This window comes from Dermacentor silvarum, chromosome 10 (assembly GCF_013339745.2).
Source record: "Dermacentor silvarum isolate Dsil-2018 chromosome 10, BIME_Dsil_1.4, whole genome shotgun sequence".
Lineage (NCBI taxonomy): Eukaryota > Metazoa > Arthropoda > Arachnida > Ixodida > Ixodidae > Dermacentor > Dermacentor silvarum.
The window spans coordinates 50,156,548-50,178,535 of NC_051163.1; the positions used below are offsets into that span (position 1 = coordinate 50,156,548).

General features: G+C 46.9%; 4 protein-coding genes and 2 long non-coding RNA genes across 10 annotated transcripts in view; 2 read left to right on the forward strand and 4 right to left on the reverse strand.

Moving 5' to 3' along the window:
• LOC119431222 (TNF receptor-associated factor 3) overlaps positions 1 to 21,988 on the reverse strand; it is a 276,207-nt gene that overhangs the window by 205,885 nt on the left and 48,334 nt on the right. The window lies entirely within an intron of this gene.
• LOC125940979 (uncharacterized) lies at positions 1,159 to 17,892 on the forward strand. Its single transcript, XM_049657832.1, has 2 exons — positions 1,159 to 2,114; positions 17,253 to 17,892. Exons 1-2 carry the CDS (start codon positions 1,239 to 1,241, stop codon positions 17,484 to 17,486), a joined length of 1,110 nt encoding a protein of 369 aa, XP_049513789.1. The 5' UTR covers positions 1,159 to 1,238; the 3' UTR covers positions 17,487 to 17,892.
• Positions 2,216 to 21,988, reverse strand: part of LOC125940983 (uncharacterized) — a 43,279-nt gene continuing 23,506 nt past the window's right edge. The window contains exons 2-3 of the long non-coding RNA XR_007464131.1: positions 17,467 to 17,629; positions 2,216 to 2,328 (exon numbers count right to left, since the gene is read on the reverse strand). This is a non-coding gene — a long non-coding RNA (uncharacterized LOC125940983). The remainder of the gene's footprint in view (positions 2,329 to 17,466; positions 17,630 to 21,988) is intronic.
• On the reverse strand, positions 2,609 to 4,949 carry LOC125940985 (uncharacterized). Its single transcript, XR_007464136.1, has 3 exons — positions 4,840 to 4,949; positions 2,978 to 4,793; positions 2,609 to 2,940 (listed from the first exon to the last, which is right to left on the reverse strand). It is a non-coding gene; the product is annotated as an uncharacterized LOC125940985 (long non-coding RNA).
• LOC125940978 (uncharacterized) overlaps positions 5,363 to 21,988 on the reverse strand; it is a 47,031-nt gene continuing 30,405 nt past the window's right edge. Inside the window, exon 2 of the mRNA XM_049657828.1 lies at positions 5,363 to 8,351. Coding sequence (XP_049513785.1) covers positions 6,268 to 7,527 — 1,260 coding nt within the window. The 5' untranslated portion in view covers positions 7,528 to 8,351 and the 3' untranslated portion in view covers positions 5,363 to 6,267. The remainder of the gene's footprint in view (positions 8,352 to 21,988) is intronic.
• LOC119431224 (uncharacterized) overlaps positions 12,005 to 21,988 on the forward strand; it is a 36,103-nt gene continuing 26,119 nt past the window's right edge. Inside the window, exon 1 of the mRNA XM_049657827.1 lies at positions 12,005 to 12,324. Within this exon, the coding sequence (XP_049513784.1) occupies positions 12,031 to 12,324 (294 nt within the window). The 5' untranslated portion in view covers positions 12,005 to 12,030. The remainder of the gene's footprint in view (positions 12,325 to 21,988) is intronic.

Below are 21,988 nucleotides of genomic sequence, written 5' to 3' on the forward strand. Positions count from 1 at the left end.
GTGTAAGGATTATGTTTCATTACTTTTTCCTACGCAACTTGCCAGGGCAATAGGCGATATGATTCAGGTCAAAAGGCGACTTTCCTGGTTTAGTACGTTACAAGCCGACTTATTTTCCATTGATGAGGAACAATTCCGTCATGCCATGAGCGTTGTAGTAATTCACCAGCTTCTTGCCTGGCCAGTGCTAAAACTTTAAAACATTTCTTCGATGTCGATGGCATACTTGTTTAGGCACCTTGGACAAACAGTAAGCGTTCGATTCCAGCAATATACGGTCGTTTCGTCAGCAAGTACGAGAAGCAGCCTGCATGTTTACTTTTGCATCTAGCCTTTCTGTGATAATTTCGCCACCACAATTTTCTATAATTTGGTTTATACATCTGGGCTTAAAAACGAGGCATTACTGGGCAACTTTCCAAATGGTTCTTCAGATATGTATCTCCACAATCAGCTCACACGCGAAGAAGCCCTCTGGAAATACCAGTATTTCACACCATACCAGTATTTGCACCAGTATTTTATTTCACCAGTATTTATTTCACCAAATACCATATTTTCACCAGTATTTATACCATCAGCCATGTGGCTGATGGGCTGAAGCCCCATCCAGCCACATGGCTACGCCCTGGTTAGGACCTGAAGGAATAGTTGAAATATGGTGTCTTTTTTCGTCGATTCCGGTGCACCAAGCCTGCTTTTTGTGTAAGAATGGCTATTTCGTTTAGAAGCTATTAGTGACTTGACATGGATCTAATATTCATGTTTGATGCCTCCTATTGTTTAGACAGCGACAGATACTGGCTGGGTGATGTTGAGCATATTATCCTGGCCACGGCGGGCCAGCATTTCGATACGGGGAGAGATGCGAAAACACCCGTGTACTTAGATTTAGGAGCGCGTAAAGAACCCCAGGTGGTCCAAATTATCCCGGAGTAGCTCCCTACGGCGTGCCTCATATAAAGATTGTGGTATTGGCACGTAAAACCTATAATGTGTTTAGAATATTTACTTAGCCATAGAATCGCGCGTATTCGTTGCTTAGCACCTGACTTCATGCAAATGTGCGTTCGTAAATGTTAAGACAGCGATGCAACGAGCCATTTAGTAAAAAAAAAAAAAAATTCTGATAAAAAATTGTAGTTGTGTTTTATTTATGTTTTTTCTTGTTTTTGGTTTGTTTTGCTATTAAGGTACATTGCTGGAACGAAGCGCACGGCTGCGAGTACACGGGCACCATGGACCGTATGCTGGAGCACTACGAGAACGAATGCGCATTTCACATCGTGGAATGTTTGCGATGCGGTGAGGGAGTCCGGCACAGCGACCTGCCATCACACTACGTGGCCGGATGCACTGCCGCTCTTTCTTCCGCGATCACAGAGCACCCGTCCTCGGAGCATACAGCACTAACCATTGAAGACGTGAGTGCTGCTCTTGAAGACTTGAAGGCGATGTTGGGGGATCCCAACCACGACCAGCTGCTACCAGTGATTCAGAGTCAGTTGAATGAGCTTACAGAACAGGTGAGAAACCAGGAAGCCATGTTGGCTGAGGTCACTCGCGAGCTCGGAGCATCCGAGCAGCATTTAAAGGATGAGATGGCTCAAATCGCCGCCGTGATTACATCGACCGTTCCGCACCAGCCGAATCCGGCAGCCGAAGCCAGCACGTCGTCGTCGCTGTCGTTGCGCTCGGAAAAGGCGATGATACTTCGAAAGTTGGAACACTTCACCTACCTGTCACTCAGCGCGCTGGAACACTTGCGGCAAGCTTCCCCGCATCCTGATTCCAGCCGTGTCATTGCTTATTGTAACCCTTCGAGCGGTCGCACTCAGCGTTTAATCAGTGCGCTGTCTACGACACCCGTGCGGATTAGAAAATATGGGAGGGTGATTTATCTCCTGATCCTGGAAAACTGTGACGAAATGCTTCAGTGGCAGGGATACGCAAAACAGTTTGCTGAGATTGCGGTGTTGCACATGAGGGATACCTACTTTACGCTTGCTGTCTGGAAGCAAAACTGTGGTTCTACTTTTGATGTCATTTTGCAAATCAAGTTTTACGGGATGCTTGAGGACTCTAGGTGTTTGCCGCCTGTTTGGCGCGTGAAGGTGGTCAATCTTAAACTACCGCTATTTTCTTTGTTGCCTGCCTTTAACGAGCCTTGTAACTGCAAGCAGGATCAACCAGGATTCGTACACTTTCACCTCGCATTCAGGATAGACAGTGATTCACTGAAAAATAAGGATTCCTTCCCAGAGGGAAAGATGATGTTCCGGATCGAGCTCGACGATAAAGAAAGTGCCGGTGGGGTCACAGGAGCACCTAATGCTCGTCAGCACTGAATGTGCGTTGAATTTCTGAATCCTCCTTGCCACTTCCCATGTGTGTGACATGAGCTTAGCGAATTTTTGATGTCCTTTCTTCTAAATTTATTGAGTGCTGCGAAATTTCTTTCTTGAAATTTTCTGTGCGTTGCAAATGTCTACCTCTTGTTTTAAGACTTTACAGGCTTTTCATTTGTTGTTTCCTTATTCTGCACCTACAGCTTGTGTGCCTCGTTATTGTGCTCTTTTGTTCTCCTCCTGCAGTTTCTAACCTTATGGCGTTCGCCTCTATACTATTCCCTGTGTTAATGCCGTGCTAAAGAGATGAATTTCAAGGTGACGTTCGTGTTACATACTACGCTGTATTACTGCGCGTTGCCCTGTATCAGAAATGCCCGAACAAAGTTACTCTTCGCAGTGCTCAGGCCTTCGCCTATGATTTTAAACGCAATTTTCGGCAAGCCCTTTGCACTCCGTCGTCTATAAACGGTGTATCCAAAGGTCTAATATCACACGCAGTCACACCACGTACTGTTATAGCAACTCGGTTGCTGAGATAATTGGCGCTGGAGGAAATAACGTCCTGAACGCGAAATCTGTCGTTTAGATACTTCGGTTAGACCAGAATAGATTCCAGACCAGACCACATTCGGTTAGACCAGAATAGAGTTGATGATGGTGACGAACGTGCGTTCAGCATCTTCGTATAGGCAGCTTCGTAATTCTACTGGCACGTCTGCCCAAAGGCCCGACAAGACGTAAAAAAACACTGCTTATCTTTATGAGAAAGCAGGTTGCAACGGACGGGACTAATGTACAGGAGTTTTTCTCAGCCTGGTAACGAATGCGGTAGCCTATATACATGCTCACAATGTTTTGACCATCTCTGCTTGGTAAGGCTTATAGTTGAACTTGGCGCTCTTCATGCTGGTCCTGCGGTAAACTTGGGGTGTCCTCTTTTATTTTACCGCTTTCAGTTATTGCAGGCATTTCTCACCGTAACGACCAAACCAGCTGAAGCAGAAAATATGGACGTGCGGATTAATCCTTAACGCCTGCTTGTTTATAACACGCACAGAAACGAGTGTACGCGGGCATTTTAGCTTTCGTCCGCTATTACGATACCATCTGTTCTGACAATCCAACTATTGTCCTGCATCTCATCAGACGAAGTATGGCCCTGGTGCGTCTGCGGGCCTACGAGGCAAGCAAACACCCTGAAAAGGTAGCAGCAGCAACATCAGGAATGTTTTCAGTATTGCACATCCAACTTCAAGTATAAGTGTGCATGTGTGCGTGGGTTTTTAAACACTTTAACCACAGCGAACGCCGACAGCTTGCCACCTACAGACGGTTGCCGAGGTAGGTGAGTGGTGTCACTTTTTCCACACCACTTTTGCGATTACACGTGCAGTGGCGAGCAGACACGAAATCACGTCACGGTTTTCATCTTTCGCACCATATAGGTAAAGCTCAGTACGAAACCTTAGCAGGAGCATGTCAATTTGGCAACTGAATAATTAAAGACGGCGAAGCTGTGTAACCGAGCTATTCCACCCTACGGAAGTAGTAGGGCACTGTTTGCTGGCTCACTGCCTAGCGCGATTGAAGGGGCCGTTGCAGCTACCTTTGAGCGCAGTTTGGCAGGCTTTTTCGCAGGGGAAGTTTACTGAATCTTGCATTTTGTTTACAACTTATAGGCACTTAAGTCTTTCCGGCGTTTCATAAATGTTCGACCTAATAACAGATGCCATTCTTAGAGACAACTCCATAAGAAATTTGCTGCGTTGGCGCGAAATTTCATGCTTGCCCTGTTAATGCTATCAAGCACATATTTGGCCGCTGTAAGCTTTTCGGACATCGTGCTTTAACAGCGAATTGTTTGCAACTTAAGTTTATATAAAATTAAGTTCTTAAAACGAAGCCTGGCGCTCGCAACCACTTCAACGAAGCTGCTAACCTACACATCATTTGTAAGGCCCGTTCTCGAATACGCTAACACAGTCTGGTTTCGACATGCACTGACTAACATAAGCAAGCTAGAATCAGTACAAAGAAAAGCTGTGAGGTTGATCAATAACAACTATAAACGTACAGACTCGCCAACAAATCTTTTAACCCAGTCCGGCTTGCGAACACTATCCACAATAGCGAAACACGCTCGCTTAAAATTCTTGTTTCAACGGCTAAAAAATAACTATAGGGATAGATACCTCCAAATACATTTCATTTTTCCAGGCTCGACCTACACGACAGAATACGTATGTAAAAATGACACGTTTATGTAATCTTTCATCACGCTCGCAATAGCAGAATGGAACCAACTTGACGCTTCTATCACCAACATCGAATCATTATCTGAATTTATCTCACTCATAGAAAAACCTGCCTGTGCGTAAGAGTACCTATGCATGCAGGGGCATCGGCACAGATTTCTTTGTTCAGTAGGAAATTTCAGTAAACCTGCTCATTTAGGACAGTTTATTTGTTTGTCATACCGATTTTCAACGTTCAATGCTTAAATTTAGGTTCCGTTTCATTATTTGCCCCTTTTGATAACTGTGCTATCGTTATTTTCCTTGGCCATCTTTCGTAAAGCTTCACGTCCTTTGTTTTTTTTCTTTCTTTTCTTCCTTATTACTATTCCGTTTGATCTTAAAATCGAAGTATTGTATAGATTGTATAACTTACACTGCATTTAACGTTTTTGTATAACCTGCATTTTGTTTGACTTGCACTGTACAGAAGAATTATTGTACTGCCCAACTGCCACGCTCTCGAAGGAGAGCAGCAGTATTGAAAATAAATAAATAAATAAATATAAGATTCATTGTGTACAGGATAAGCAATGCTGTTATAATCAGATGAAATGAATGAATGAATCTTTTTGTTTCTTGAAGAGAGAGAGAGACAGACAGACAGATGAAATGATATAATCATGAAATGAGATGAAACATCTCAGATAATCAGATGAAATGAATGAATGAATGAATGAATCTTTTTGTTTCTTGAAGAGACAGACAGATAGACAGACAGACAGACAGACAGACAGACAGACAGACAGACAGACAGACAGACGGACGGACGGACGGACGGACGGACGGACGGACGGACGGACGGACGGACGGACGGACGGACGGACGGACGGACGGACGGACAGACAGACAGACAGACAGACAGACAGACAGACAGACAGACAGACAGACAGACAGACAGACAGACAGACAGACAGACAGACAGACAGACAGACGGACAGACGGACGGACGGACGGACGGACGGACGGACGGACGGACGGACGGACGGACGGACGGACGGACGGACGGACGGACGGACGGACGGACGGACGGACGGACGGACGGACGGACGGACGGACGGACGGACGGACGGACGGACGGACGGACGGACGGACGGACGGACGGACGGACGGACGGACAACGAACTTTATTTGATCCTGAGGAGCTACTGTTAGGACCAAAATGATTTAATGAACGGCAGGGAGGTTAACCAGGACTGAGCCCGGTTGGCTACGTAACACTGGGGGAAAGGAAAAGGGGAGAGAGAGAGATTAAGAGATTAGATAGTCCGCTGTGGATATCGCTCTATCACTGACGATCAATCAGTCCGGATCATATACGGCCACTCAGTCCTGTCTTTTTCAAAAATCGCAGCAGCGCTGTTGTGGCCTTTTGCAACTGTGATATTCGAGGCCATGGTCCTAAGATCTTGCTCAAGCTGAATGGTCTTCTATCCAGCCTATTGAGAAGGTTGCAGAGGTCATGTCTTTCGTTTTGAAAAGATCGGCAGTAGCACAGTAGGTGTTCTATAGTGTCATCGATACCGCAGGCATTACACTCGGCGCTATCAGCCATTCCAATCAAACACGTGTAAGCATTGGTGAATGGAACACCCAAGCGTAAGCGGTACAGCATTGTCTCCTCACTTCGCGGAAATCCAGGCAACAGCCGATGCCAGGCAACAGCCAGGTATAGATGGGTCGAGAGAATGCAACCGATGCTGGGTGAATTCAGTTGAATGCCACTTCTCCAATGTCATTCTGTGCGCTAGCTTGCTTAGGTGTTGGGCTGCGTCAGTCCTCGATAAAGACACAGAAACAAGATTTGCTCCTTCGTGCGCTTTCCTAGCAGCTTCGTCGGCGATGTTGTTGCCGGAGATACCGCAATGAGTCGGCAGCCACTGAAACACGACGTCGTGTCCTTTTGCGATCGTATGGTGGTGCATTTCTCGTATCTCCGAGACGAGTTGTTCGTAGGACCCGCGATGAAGAGCTGACAAAAGACATTGTAGGGGCGCCCTTGAATCACATAATATTGACCACCGATTAGCCGGTTGGTTGTTAATATAATCAATGGCACCTCGGAGGGCAACAAGCTCCGAAGCGGTCGATGATGTCACGTGACAAGTCTCGTATGTGATGCTCATTGATCGTGATATAACCACTGCGCCGGTGGAGCTGGTCTGAGCGGAAGAGCCATCCGTATATATGGGGATTCGGTCAAAGTAGAAAGTGTGCAAGCAATCGAGAGCTGCTTGCTTCAAGGCCAAGGTAGACAGGTCCGTCTTTTTTCTTATTCCTGGAACGTAAAGGCGCACGTCAGGTTGTTTTAAAGACCACAACGCTGACAGTGAACGTGTCGAGGATGTGAAGCCCGATGGTAGGGAGGCACCATGAATGTTGACCACGTTGGAGAATGACGCCTGTGATCGTCGTTCTGGCAGGGAGGCAAGAGAGCTTGATTGCATCCGTGAAACGTGGCGAATATGGGCCCTAAGCGTGTCGATTGTCATGCAAGTCGTGATCGGATGGTCTTGAGCCATGATAACTGTTCCTGCTGTTGAGGGGCTCCGCGGAAGGTCGAGGCAAACACGTAATTCCTGTGCTTGCACGCTCTGAAGGGCTTGAAGCTTGGATTTGCATGTTTTAGTAAGCACGGGAGAGCTATAGCGTAGGTAGCCGATAAAAAGTGCTCGGTACAACTGTAGCATGGAGCCGACTGATGATCCCCACGTTTTACCGGCGATGAATTTGAAAACGTTAACTAAAGATGTGAGCTTCTTCTTCAAGTGGGCAAGCTGAGGGCTCCAGGAGAGGTCTCGGTCAACAAAGACACCCAAAAACCGATGATTTCTCTTGTAGGAGATACGCTGGCCATTGATGCACACTGGATAACCAGACATCGCTTTTCGCGCAAAAGCGACTAACGCACATTTTTAATTTCAGATGGTTAGGCCTTGTGTACAAAGATAGCCAGATGCCTGTGTTGCTGCCTTCTGTAGCCTTGCACGAATCTGCGGGCGAGTCACCGCTGATGCCCAGATGCAGATGTCGTCGGCGTAGATGGAGACACTCAGTTTCCGGTAGGGAATCGGCCAGCCCAAGAAGTGTGAGGTTCAAAAGAATAGGGCTTAGAACACCGCCTTGAGGAACGCCACGGCATGTGTAGTGGTGAGTAGTCGAACCATCTTCCGTGCGTACAAAAAAGGACCTTTGTGTCAAATAGCTTTGGATCCATCGAAATACTCGCCCTTTTAGTTCCAATGTCAAAAGTGCATCTAGGATGGATTGATGAGAAACGTTGTCGTAGGCGCCTTTCACCTCAAGAAAGATTGCTACTGATAATCGTTTCCAAGACTTTTGCTGCTCAACAGATGACACTAGATCGATGACATTGTCAATCGACGAACGGTCTCGTCGAAATCCCGCCATAAAGTCAGGGTAAATATTGTGATGTTCAAGGTACCATTCGAGACGCAAGAGGATCATGCGCTCCATGAGCTTTCCGACGCAGCTGGCGAGTGCTATAGGCCGATATGATGCCAGTTGTAGCGGTGACTTTCCTGCTTTTAGCAGCGGTACCAAGTGGCCGCGTTTCCATTCCTTTGGAACGACGCCATCATGCCATGATATATTAAAGAGGTTGAGCAGTTCTCGTCGCGCTTCTCGACGTAGGTGGCGCAGAGCATTATATGTGATTCCGTCGGGCCCTGGCGAAGACGAACACCTACATAGCGACATAGCAGCCTCTAACTCTTCCATAGAAAATGGAGCGTCCATACTTGTATCTCGTGGACTAGGAATGTCGCCTAAAACCATGTCAGGGAGTAGAAATGTTCCGCCGGCGACTTTCGCACAAAACTCTTCTGCAACGTCTATCTCACGGCGGTTTTGATAGAGAGCAAGGGCGTTAAAAGGGTGTCGTTGCTGGGGACGTGAACGAAGACCCCTTAGGGTACGCCACACACGGGACAGTGGCTTGCGGGGGTCCAGTGACTCACAAAAGCATTTCCATCTTTGATCTTCTAGCTTATCCATCTGGCGCTGTATCTTCTTTTGCATTCGCCGAGCTAATCTGAGGGCAAGAATTGACTTCGGCGCCTGTACCTCCTTTCAGCTCGACGACGTAGTGCACGAAGTCTTTCCAATTCAATGTCAGACTCTGTACGCTTTGATAAATGTGTGAAGCCACGCGTACAATCTTGCATTGCGTCTGCAATGATGTCTTCTAGCCTGCATGCGATTGGTTTCTTGCATGTGTCTTCCACAAGATCTTCAAAGACTGACCGGTCAAGTTGGCGAGATATAATCGGTAATGTAGCTTCTAGTCCATCGATTCTCACATAGGTCGGAATATGATCACTTCCATGGGTTTAGATATCAGTGAACCACTGCACTCTCGAAGTTAGGCAACGTGACACCAGTGTTAAGTCTAGGCAGCTGCTGTACTTTGTTCCTCGCAGAAATGTCGGGCTTCTGTCATTTAGAAGACGCAGGTTGTGGCCTAACGCAAAGGATATGAGTGACCTGCCCCATGAATTTAAATATCCTTGAGCTTCCCCATATCTGGTGGTGAGCGTTGAAGTCCCCTGTTATTATCCAAGGACCGTGAGTCGCAGCCATAAGATCTTTTAGTCTTTTGCTATCGAATTGTCTTGTTGGGGAAAGGTAGACGGGAATGAGTGTAAAAGACAGCCTCTTCTTTTTCACAGTGACACAGACGTATTGGTTATCGTCGTGTGGAGGTACGGGCTGGGCAAAATACGTAAAACTACTCTATATACATGACAGGGTCCTTGCTAATGTAAAGCAGAACCTTACTACTGGGGCACAAGTGGTTGAAACGAAAGGTTCATATCCTGATAGTCTTAACCCTTTCTGGGACAGTGGTGTACCACTTTTTTACCTTGATTCAAACGCCTATAACAAATATACGGTTTGAATTGGCACCACTATTACTAGTGCTGCCATCTACTGAAGTATTTTAGAAGCTTGTTTTGTGTTTTTTTTTTTTTGCACTACATGTCGCGCGCATCCTGAGTCTCTTTTTCGAAGTGCCTTGTTGAATATTCACTACCCGCTGTTGTGGCTTCAAGGAAACTCTTGAGAACGCTTGTTAAACATGCCTGGTAACTGTTGTATTGTACAGGCTTACTAAGTGAACCATCGCGATTCTTCTGAAACCATAAACATACATTTTTGTTCCCCTATTTAGTCAGTGTTTTCAACGAACGTTTCTCAGGCTTGATTTGTGAGGCCTCACCGGGCGGCTATCGCACCGATCACGTCGCTCAGGCTGAGCTTACATGCTTGCCAACTCTCCCCAATCATCCGGGAGACTCCCGATTGCTTACACCGCCCCCCCCCCCCCCCCCCCCCCCCCCCCGATCACGCGGGCCCGGTTCGGTGGGTTATCGTTATCTCGACAAGAAACATGTGAGAACATCACACTGCAGCGCACTCAGTTCGCTTCGCAGTCGTACAGAAGTGTTATGCGATGAAGCGTGTACAGTGTTGGAAGGGGCCACTTACTATCGCGGGTTATAGCCAATTTTGTCATGCGCGCATGTGTAGTCAATTCCACAAGCGCACTGTAATAACGAGTACCACTATGATATCCCATGTCCAGAAGCTTTACTTGCAATTATGCGGCACCCTGTATGGCGTGACAGCAGCCCTGAAAAGCAAGAAATAAGAACGTGCGCAAGTTCTTTTTTACGCGTCTTTTTTCGCATTGAATGCTTCGGACCATTTCGCAAGTGAAGAGCACAATTTATTTGCATATATTATGTCAGTTACACCTTCTTTTGTTATTGATGCCGCCAGAGGACAGTGGTACAAATGTGTGCCACTTTTCAAACCCTGTAATAAAGACAGTGGTACATATACGTACCACTTTTTTTTACGAGAACTGCTGGGCAGAATATATTAAAAATTGTGTCAAACAATTTCTTAAGTCATCCTGAGTGTCGTTCCGCAGGTTTTAAGCGAAAAAATGTAATGAAAAAATAGCGCCTCACAAAGGGTTAAGGTAGTTGATAAATTCAGTTCACAGATGACCAGCACAGGAAAGCGGTTTTCAAACACGAACTGCCGGAAATCCGAAATACGTGACCTCAGGCCTCTCGCATTCCACTGGAATATGGAGGCGCTTCTGACATCATCCCGGAAAGATCGTTGAGTTGTCGACGAGCCATGGTTCCGCTCCATAAGTTCTCAAGCAGTGGAATTCTGAAGGCTTGCGAGAACCGGATTGATGGCATCCAGCACTTGCAACGCACTTCGAGCTGCTGGTGTCTGTAGCTTGTCCAGAAGAACACGAATAGCACTCACCAGAGAGCTGAGCATGACAACAATTTGTTGATCCTGGTCCGTCAATTTATCAGGAACAGACGAGGTGTCCCTTGCTGTAGGTGTCTGTTCTCGCTCCGTAGGTGAGGTAGCCTCGGGAGTTCAGCCCAAGCGTCAGCTGCCGTGCTGTTCGAAGCTCCTTTGCTCTTAGAGCTGACTGCGTTTGGCCTGGGCGGGAGAGGGGGTGGCGATGCACGTGGCTCGCGCGGTACAGAGGCTTTTTGGAGGTTCTCGAACGGCGTCGGCGACGTCATCTTCGTCGCTTAATAGATGCTGCCGCTTCTCGGTGAGACGAGTGGTCTCTAACCATTTTCTTCAAAATTGCCATTTCCTTTCGAATTAAGGGGCACTCCTTTGAGGATGCATCGTGAGGGCCGCTGCAGTTTGTGCACTTCAGCACACTGGCCTCGCACGTGTCAGTGGTGTGCGGCCCCGTGCATCGAAAACACGGAAGTGGTTTTGCACACACTACTCACATGGCCTAACTTCATGCACTTCCAGCACTGTAGTGGTTTTGGTACAAAGCGCCGAACTGCGTGTCGGAAGTGGCCCACTTTTACATGTCTTGGGAGAGATTCGGCCTCAAATATGATCTTTACACACCGTAACGTGCCGAGACGAAAAACGTTTGCGATGACGGTGTTTTCTGTAGCAGGTACTGTGGAAGATATGTGGAAGATTTCTTCGCTACGTGCAATATGCGCGCTAACAATAAGAAATCATTCGTTTTCCCGTCTTGTCTCAATTGCTTAGCCACTTTAGATATTGGGACAGTGGCACGTGATAATGAAAAAAGCCCCGTATCTATGAGACTGCTGCTGTTGAGACCGCGGTAGATATGTGGAACAGCTGGCGCCTACATAACGACGCCCTTGTTCCTCGCCGCGTTGCAAAGGTCAAGGTGCGAAAAGTTCTCGGCATTGTACGCGATAGTGGGCGCAGGGCCCATTTTATCTGTCCTTGTTTGTACTTTTGACAAAGGGCATAGCGATAAGCTCGGTGAATAAGCACTGCGCTCTTGAACGAGCGTAGCATTCGCGCCTGAAGACACCGCCATGCCGGATCATGGAACTGGACGGGTGCACCGTTTTCGCGACCACGTCATCGCCGGCGTCAACTGGCGACCGACGCGGTTCGTCGACGAAGTGCCGAATTCACGTGTATGTGGCCTCTGCCGCATGATCCCAAAACGGATGGTGCTGTTGCCATGCGGCCACGCTCTGTGCCAATCTTGCCACGCATCCAGTTTAGAAAGGAGCGTCGGGCAGTGTCCATTGGATCAAGAGCCATTCGAAGAAGCTGAATGCTTCGGTTATCAATTCCCTACCAGGAAAGCGAACACCTTGAAGGTGAGGAAGAAATTAACAATTTCTCTCGTCCTTTTTCTTTAAAGGGAGTGTGGAGGAGGGGGGCAGGATGAAGATTGAAGCATTAGTTGTGTTACTGCATATCGGCATGCTTAAAAATAATACTGTCCGCTTCAGTTTTGCCGAACTGTAATCTACTAATTCATCCGCACTAAATTTTCTTTTATTCATTTTTGATTTTATTCATACGGCTAATATCTCAGCAACCTTCAGTTTGCAGATGACATTGCTCTATTCAGCAACAATGGGGATGAATTGCTGGAAATGATTGAGGACCTTAATCGAGAAAGTGTAAGAATTGGGTTGAAGATGAATATGCAGAAAACAAAGAAAAGAAAGATAATGTTCAATAGCCTGGCAAGGGAACAAGAATTCAGGATCGCCAGTCAGCCTCTAGAGTCTGTAAAGGAGCACCTTTATCTAGGTCAATTACTCACAGGGGACCCTGATCATGAGAAAGAAATTCACAGAAGAATAAAATTGGGTTGGAGTGCATACGGCAGGCATTGCCAAATCCTGACTGGGAGCTTACCACTGTCGTTGAAAAGAAAAGTGTACAATCATTGCATTCTACCGGTGCTAACATATGGGGCAGATACTTGGAGGTTAACAAAGAATCTCGAGAACAAGTTAAGGACCGCACAAAGAGTGACGGAACGAAAAATGGTAGGCTTTACTTTAAAAGACAGGAAGAGAGTGGTGTGGATCAGAGAGCAGACGGGGATGGCCGATATTCTAGTTGACATAAGAGGAAAAAATGGAGCTGGGCAGGCTATGTGTTGCGTAGCATGGATAACCAGTGGACCATTAGAGTTACAGAATGGATACCAAAAGAAGGGAAGCTCAGTCGAAGACGGCAGAAAACTAAGTAGGGTGATGAAGTTCGGAAATTTACAGGCGCATGTTGGAACCAGCTTGCACAAGACAGGAGTAATTGGAAGACGCAGGGAGAGGCCTTCGCCCTGCACTCGACATAAATATAGGTTGATGATGATGATGATGATGATGATTCTCATACACAGTAGAATAAATGGGAGCTGACTGGTAATATTAACTGGGCGCTTACTAACGTTCACGGTTGATCGTCGGCCTCATCTTGTGCACAATAAAGGTGCGATGCCTGAAACGCAATCTGGCGGGGCTCTTCATCGCGCGATCGTCGTCGCCGGCGTCAATTGGTACCTGCCAGGGCGCTGTTCCTTGTGCTTCCCCCCAATGCATTTTAACCGCGTGTAGTGAGAACACCGTCCGAGGAGTTGAAGCGCTATGCTAAACCTCGCTCGAGCCAAACTTCTAAGATGTTTCTCTTCTATTATAAGGACGTCTGCCTTCTTCATTTAAATACGTACATTTGCCTTCTTTCACTGATATCAGTTTACATGTGGAAGCTTTCTTCACCACGTGCAATATGCTCGCTGACGATAAGATATCAGTCGTTTTCTCGTCCTGTCTCAATAGCTTATCCATTTCGAATAGCGACACGTGATAATGGAGCAAGCCCAATGTATTTGGACCTGCTTATCCAGAATCAGTAGAATATATGTGGAACGGCTGTCGCCGACGTTAGCAAAGCACTTCTTCCTTGCCGCGTTGCAAAGGTCGAAGTACGAAGAGTGCTTAGCATTGTACGCGATGGTGGGTGCAGGGCTCATTTTAACTCTCCTTGTGTTCTTCGTCAGCTAAAGTGTATGAGACCACTCAGCATCGATAGGTTTGGCGAAAATGCCACTGCGCTGTTGTGCGAGCGTAGGATTCGTGCCGCAACGCACCGCCATGCCGGATCCTGGACGAGCACGGGTGCACCGTTTTCGCGACCACGTCGTCGCCGGCGTCAACTGGTGAGCGACGCGGCTCGTGGACGAGGTGCCGAATTCACGTCTGTGCGGCCTCTGCCACACGGTCCCAAAGCAGACGATACTGTTGCCATGCTCGCACGCTCTGTGCCAATCTTGCCACATAGCCAGTTTCGAAGGCGGCGTTGGGCACTGTCCATTGGATCAAGAGGCATTCGAAGAAGCAGAGTGCGTCGGTTATAAATTACTTACTAAGAAATCGAACACCTTGAAAGCGAGGAGAAATAAACACTTTCTGGGGTTCTTTTTTCGAAGGAGGGGGGGGGGGGGAATCTTACATTAGCATTAATGTAAGAATCTTACATTAGCATTAGAATCTTACATTAGCATTCACATCTGTATGCCTAACGGTAAGAGTGCCCGTTTTAGTGATGCCGAAGCGTATCTACCAATTTACCGGGACTAAATGTTCTTTTTTATTGTCTGTCAAGACTAACACCATAGAACAACACGAAACTTGGTTCCTGTGAAATATTCTGTTGATGCTCGACATTTACTCATTTATTAGTGTGACAGTCCAAGAGAAAGTAATTAGAGAAAACATAATGTCGTTTTGACGCAAAATTCAAAGAGAAACTAGTCCTCCTCATTTAATGACAAGTAATCACTCAACATTACACTCGTTCTCTTTAACTTCGCACTGAAACATCAGAAAAGAAATTGGGTACATCACAAAGACAATTTCACTGATCACCCTTATAAACGATTGCGTTGCTTCCGACTATGCATTTTCTTCAAGTTCTTAGTTTAAAGGCACCCTGAACCACTTTTTATCAAAGTGCAGAACGTATTTGAATCTGAAATAGGCTATTTCAGGATTACTTTGCCGCAAGAAGTACTTTATACTTTATTTTGTTCAGCAGAAGCAGAGTTATTGACAATCAAACACAGCCGCCGCTGTGCTCCTGTTACTTCTTCAATGCCTTGCATTGCAAAGATTACGGCTGAGTGGGGCCTGCCGACACCGCTCCGCCTTCTAAATGCCACCGTGGCGCGCATTTCAAGTTTCATTTTGGATGATAATATAGACGCCACGACTACCGGTTTTGGTGCCTACGACACGCTACGCGTAAGCCGAACGCGGTTGTCTTCAGCGATCCGCAGTGCCCTTCGCCAGTGGACTGGTGGCGGCACCCCGCGGCGGCCGCGATATCTACGCTACGTAGCCGAGCGCAGCTAGATATAGAAGACGCGTATTGGAATGCGCTTTATTACGAAATAAAGCCTCCAGAAAGGAGCGAGCATCATTGCTTCTATTGAAAAGAGAGCGTTTGAGAGAAAGGTGACTTCGCACTCCGCTTGCGAGTTCCACGCACCACGTACGATAACAAAACTTGGCTGAGATATTCACAGCAGCGTATTCTAACCGCGGACTATGTTATTTCACCAAGCCCGAGCAGGGGTTCAGGGCCCCTTTAAGACATTTTTCCTCAACCGCTACCGACTTTAGTTTTCCACAACCGACAACGTATAACAGCTACCTTGGCCCTGTGGGTATGCGCATTTACTTGAGAAGCAAGGTATAAAGTGAAAACAAGATGGCGGTTTCCAGTGCAGAAGAATGCTGCTGTCGCCGCAGATGAGTTAGGACCTGAAAGAATAGTTGAAATATGGTGTCCTTTTTTTCCTCGATTCGGGGTCACCAATTCTGCTTTTTGTGTAAGAATAGCTATTGACATTGTGACTTGACATTGATCTAATATTCATGTTTGATGCCTCCTTATTGTCCAGCCAGCGACAGATACTGGTGGGTGATGTTGAGCATATTATCCTGGCCACGGCGGCCGCATTTCGAACGGGGAGAGATGCGAAAACACCCGTGTACTTAGGTTTAGGAGAGCGTAAAAGAACCCCAGGTGGTCCAAATTATCCCGGAGTACCCCACTACGGCGTGCCTCATATAAAGAGATTGTGGTATTGGCACGTAAAACCCTTCATGTGTTTAGAATATTTACTTAGCCATAGAATCTCGCGTATTCGTTGCTTAGCACCTGACTTCATGCAAATGTGCGTTGTAAATGTTAGAGACAGCGATGCAACGAGCCTGTAGTAAAAAAAAAAAAAAAAAATGTCTGATAAAAATTGTGTTGTGTTTTATTTATGTTTTTTTTCTTGTTTTTTTGTTTTGCTATTAAGGTGCATTGCTGGAACGAAGCGCACGGCTGCGAGTACACGGGCACCATGGACCGTATGCTGGAGCACTACGAGAAGGAATGCGCATTTCACTCCGTGGAATATCTGCGATGCGGTGTGGTAGTCCAGCACAATGACCTGCCAACGCACTACGTGACCGGATGCACTGCCGGTGTTTCTTCCGCGATCACAGAGCACCCGTCCTCGGAATGTACAGCACTGACCCTTGAAGGCATCAGCGCTGTCCTTAAAGACCTGACGGCCATGTTGGGAGCTCAGAACCACGACCAGCTGCTGCCAGTGATTCAGAGTCAGTTGAATGAGCTGACAGAACAAGTCAGAAACCAGGAAGCCAGTTTTGGAAAGATCACTCGCGAGCTCAGAGCATCCGAGCAGAATTTAAAGGATGAGATGGCTCAAATCGCCGCCGTGATTACATCGACCGTTCCGCACCAGCCGAATCCGGCGGCCGAAGCCAGCACGTCGTCGTCGCTGTCGTTGCGCTCGGAAAAGGCGCTGATACTTCGAAAGTTGGAACACTTCACTTACCTGTCACTCAGCGCGCTGGAACACTTACGGCAAACTTCCCCGCCGCCTGATTCCAGCCGTGTCATTGCTTATTGTAACCCTTGGATCGGTAACACTCAGCGTTTAATCAGTGCGCTGTCTACGACACCCGCGCGGATTAGAGAAATTGGGAGCGTGATTTATTTCCTGATCCTGGAAAACTGTGACGAAATCCTTCAGTGGCAGGGAGACAGAAAACAGTTTGCTGAGATTACGGTGTTGCACATGAGGGATACCTACTTTACGCTTGCCGTCTGGAAGCAAAACTGTGGTTCTACTTCTGATGTCAGTGTGCAAATCAAGTTTTACGGGATACTTGAGGACTCTAGGTGTTTGCCGCCTGTTTGGCGCATGAAGGTGTGGAATCCTACAGGAGAGGAATATCTTTTGTTGACTTCATTTAACGAGCGTTGTTACTGCGACCACGATGAAGGCTCATTGGCACACTTTCACCTCGCATTCAGGATAGACAATGATTCACTGAAAAATAAGGCTTTCTTCCCCGAGGGAAAGGCGATCTTCTGGATAGAGCTCGGCGTTGAAGAAATGGACGGTGGGGTCACAGGAGCACCTAATGCTCGTCAGCACTGAATGTACGTTGCATTTCTGAATCCTCCTTGCCACTTCCTATGTGTGTGACATGAGCTTATGGAATTTTTGATGTCCTTTCTCCTAAATTTGTTTAGTGCTGCGAATTTTTTTTTTGAAATTTTCCGTGCGTTGTAAATGTCAACCTGTTGTTTTAAGACTTTACACGCTTTTCATTTTGTTGTTTCCTTATTCTGCATCTACAGCTTGTGTGCCTTGTTATTGTGCTCTTTTGTTCTCCTCCTGCGGTTTCTAACCTTATGGCGTTCGCCTCTATACTATTCTCTGTGTTAATGCCGTGCTAAAGAGATCGATTTCAAGGTGACGTTCGTGTTAGATACTACGCTGTATTACTGCGCGTTGCCCTGTATCCGAAATGTCCGAACAAAGTTAATGTTCGCAGTGTTCAGGCCTTCGCCTATGACTTTAAACTTTGCATTCCATCGTCGATGAGCGGTGTATTCAAAAGTGTAATATCACACGCAATCACACCACGTACTGTTATAGCAACTTGGTTGCTGAGATAATTGGCGCTGGAGGAAATAACGTCCTGAACGCGAAATCTGTCGTTTCGATACTTCGGTTAGACCAGAATCGATTCCAGACCAGACCACATTCGGTTAGACCAGAATAGAGTTGATGATGATGACTAACGTGCGTCCAGGCACCTTCGTATAGGCAGCTTCGTAATTCTACTGGCACGTCTGCCCAAAGGCCCGACAAGACGTAAAAAACACCGCTCATCTTTATGAGAAAGCAGGTTGCAACGGACGACAAATGTACAGGAGTTTTTCTCAGCCTGGTAACGAATGCGATAACCTATATACATGCTCGCAATGTTTTGACCATCTCTGCTTGGTAAGGCTTATAGCTGAACTTGGCGCTCTTCGTGCTGGTCCTCCGGCAAACTTCCGGTGTACTATTTTATTTTATCGCTTTCAGTTATTGCAGGTGTTTCTCGCCGTAACGACTAGACAAGCTGAATCAGAAAATATGGACATGCGGATCAATTCTTAACGCGTGCTTTTTTATACTACGCACAGAAACGAGTGTACGCGGCCATTTTAGCTTTCCTCCGCTATTACGATACCATCTGTTTTGACAATCCAACTCTTGGCCTGCATCTCATCAGACGAAGGATTGCCCTGGTGCGTCTGCGGGCCTACGGGTTAAACAAACACACTGAAAAGGCCGCAGCAGCAGCAACATCAGAAATGTTTTCAGTATGCAACATCCAACTTCAAGTATAAGTGTGCGTGCGTGCGTGCGGGGGTTTTTAAACACTTTAAACACAGCGAACGCCGACAGCTTGCCACCTACAGACGGTTGCCGAGGTAGGTGAGCGGTGTCACTTTTTCCAAAACACTTTTGCGATTAAACGTGTAGCGGCGAGCAGACACGAAATCACGTAGCGGCTTTCATCTTTCGCACCATGTGGGTAAAGTTCCGTATGAAACCTTAGCAGAAGCATTTCAATCTGGCAACTGATTCATCAAAGACGGCGAAGCTGTGTAACTAAGTTATTCCACCCTACGGAAGTAGTAGGTCACTGTTTGCTGGCTCACTGCCTAGCGCGATTGAAGCGGCCGTTGCAGCTGCCTTTGAGAGCAGTCTGGCAGGCTGTTTCACTGGGGAAGTTTACTGAATTTTGTACTTTGTTTACAACTGAGAGACCCTTAAGTCTTTCCGACGTTTCATCAATGTTCTACCTAATAACACATGCTCTTCTTAGAAACATCTCCCTAAGAACAGCTGCCCCTCGAAACATCCCCCCCCCCCCCCCCCCCCCCCACTTCCGAAAATTTGCTGCATTGGCGCGAAGTTTCATTCGTGCCCTGTTAATTCTGTCAAGCACATATTTGGCTGCTGTAAGTTTTTCAGACATCGTGCTTTAACAGCGAATTGTTTGCAAGTTCAGTTTATATATAAGATTCATTGTGTAAAAGCTAAGCAATGCTGTTATTGACAGATGGATGATGAATGAATGAATGAATGAATGAATGAATGAATGAATGAATGAATGAATGAATGAATGAATGAATGAATCTTTTTGTTTCTTGAAGAGAGAAAGAGGGGCCTACGGAATTGAGCATTGTAGCTCGACAGAGTTGCGGTGCCTGGATAGATTTCTGCGGTGAGTGCGAACAAGCTTGCATCTACAATCAAGATCAACATGAGATTGGGAAATACATGTATTGCATGCATGAGACAAAGAGTTCATTCTAGCAGATAAAAAACAAATTATCGGGTTTTACGTGCCCACACCATGACCTGATCACCAGGCACGCCGTATAGTGGAGAACTATGGAATAATTTTTACCACCTTGCGCTTTTTGATGTGCACATAAGCGTAATAAATCACTTTTAAGTATACCAGCCACAGAAGGCAAACAACAACAAAATGAACAAAATAAAGATGAACAATTGCATTAATAGGCATTTCAAGAACTGTATTTGATTCTCAGTTGCGCATTATGTATACGGAAACAGTATGGCCTCGGAAACGATTATATTTATTCCAGCGTTGACTTCATTTCTGCACTTACTCTGTTGTTTATGACTCGTGTTGTCGTGTGGTGGATTTCGAAGTCTTGCCCATGCAGCTGCAGCGGACAGGGTGAATTAAGACACGAGGACGTTGGATAAAAGGGGATGCTCGAAACAATTTTGGGCTTAAGCGGGCTTCTACAGCCCTCCGCATGCATTCCCAACGGGGACAGGTCGCTTGCAGGAACTACGGGAGGCAGCTAATATGTGAGGTAATATTGCTTTTATTGCGATAGCAATTATATGGACACTTCAACCGGATTTCTGCCGTCGGCGTCGTCGTCGCCGTCGCCGTCGCCGTGAGGTTCCCTATAGATAAAATTATCGCCGCGTGCCGTATGCCCGAGCGGAAGCGTGCGGGGACGCGCGCTATCACGGAGAACGAACGAACTCAATCACTCACGCGCAAGCAAGGAAGCGGGAAGCCAGCGCCGGAGGGAGCGCGGGGGGGGGGGGGGGGGGGCACACTTCTACTCTGCCAACAACCGTGCTCGTCGCTCGCTCGCCCGCACAGTCTCTTATCTCCACACGGCTCTGACCTTTATGCGCCGTGTATTCGCCGCTCAGTTTCCGTTGAAGCGATAGACCGCAAGTACCTTCGCCCGCTGCGCGGCGTTTGCGCTCGCTGCCACCGTTTTGAGAGTCGTTGGCTGCAGTCATTCAGTGTGATCTATTCATGTTTGTGCGCGCTCACACCACGCTTGTTCATTCAGTTAGTAATAGTCGGGCCACATTTTCCAACGCACGCTACACATGCAATGCTGCCCAGATCGGCAGTGCAGCACTACAGGTGTGTCCCTTCGCACGCGCTGCCCACGGTAAGCGCTTCTCATCAACACCACCGTTTCACACGCGCCTTCTCGTGGTCATCGAGTCTCTCTTCATGTCGGTCAACTTACGCCGCAGCACACCTGCTTACTTAATCAGCTCATGTTTACTACAATTCATATTGCTACCAAAGCCGCTCACCTTACTTCGTATGACATTGCTGTGTTTCTATCGGATTCATTGCTTCGCCCTTAGGGCGAAACTGTGACATTTTTTCAACCACGTGACCTACGCTATACTTTGCCTACTTTCTTTGAACTCTATTCATTTTCCTCAAATTTTCAGCCCCATTGGGTATTGTTGATGATATATTTCTCAATGACATCCCCGATAATGCGTGACAGTCGGAAGGACATATCTCGGTCGTCGACTTTCATCTAGATGGCGCTTCCAGCACTGCCCATAATTTATCCTTTCTCTGTGTCTTGCCTCATATTTTCTTACTGGTTTTACTTTCCGTTTGCTGGCAAACCCTTGCGAAATAACACGTACTAACTTGCCCAACAAGCCACATTTATAAGATAGCGCGTGTGTCGAAACGAAGCATCCTGCTCCGCTTTGACGGGACGTCGTACACGGTCTACGCGCGCACTGCAGTTCTTCAAGAGTTGGCGGAGCAGTTTCTGCATTTGCGGGTGAGCATTCCTTTATTATATGGTTTCTCTGCACTGCACTTTTATTCGGCCCACTCTGCTTCGAAATATTTGTGCGCGCGCCCTATTATCCAATCGCATCGCATCGACTATTTATCCTCGTTAACGTTTACTGCAACAGCTGAATCTCGGTTTGTTGTGCCTGCCCTTTCTATTACACCGCCGTCGTATGTGTACCTCCTTATTCTAAGCTTCTGCTTTGCCACATTGCGTAGGAAGAGTCAACCACGCCCGCCACTGACCCCGGGAATTGAAACCGCGACCCTTCAGTAATGATAAGTTATGAGTAGAACGCACTCGGAGATTGGAGGTGTGTGTGCACGTATTTCGCATACCACAGAAAGCAATGCTATAGCGGACGAGCACGACATTATACAGGTTGTTATCTTTTAACGATAATAAATTCTTTTTTCAATCGCGCGTGGAAATGAGCACAAAGCTACTTATTGAGCGGAAATACTCGAAGAGGTATGCATT

Excerpts from the sequence above, each read along its gene's own strand:
- LOC125940979 (XM_049657832.1), top strand. The coding sequence starts at position 1,239 with ATGGACCGTATGCTGGAGCACTACGAGAACGAATGCGCATTTCACATC. Across the intron at positions 2,115-17,252 it reads CGCCTGTTTGGCGCGTGAAG|GTGTGGAATCCTACAGGAGA; the intron begins GTGGTCAATCTT and ends TGGCGCATGAAG.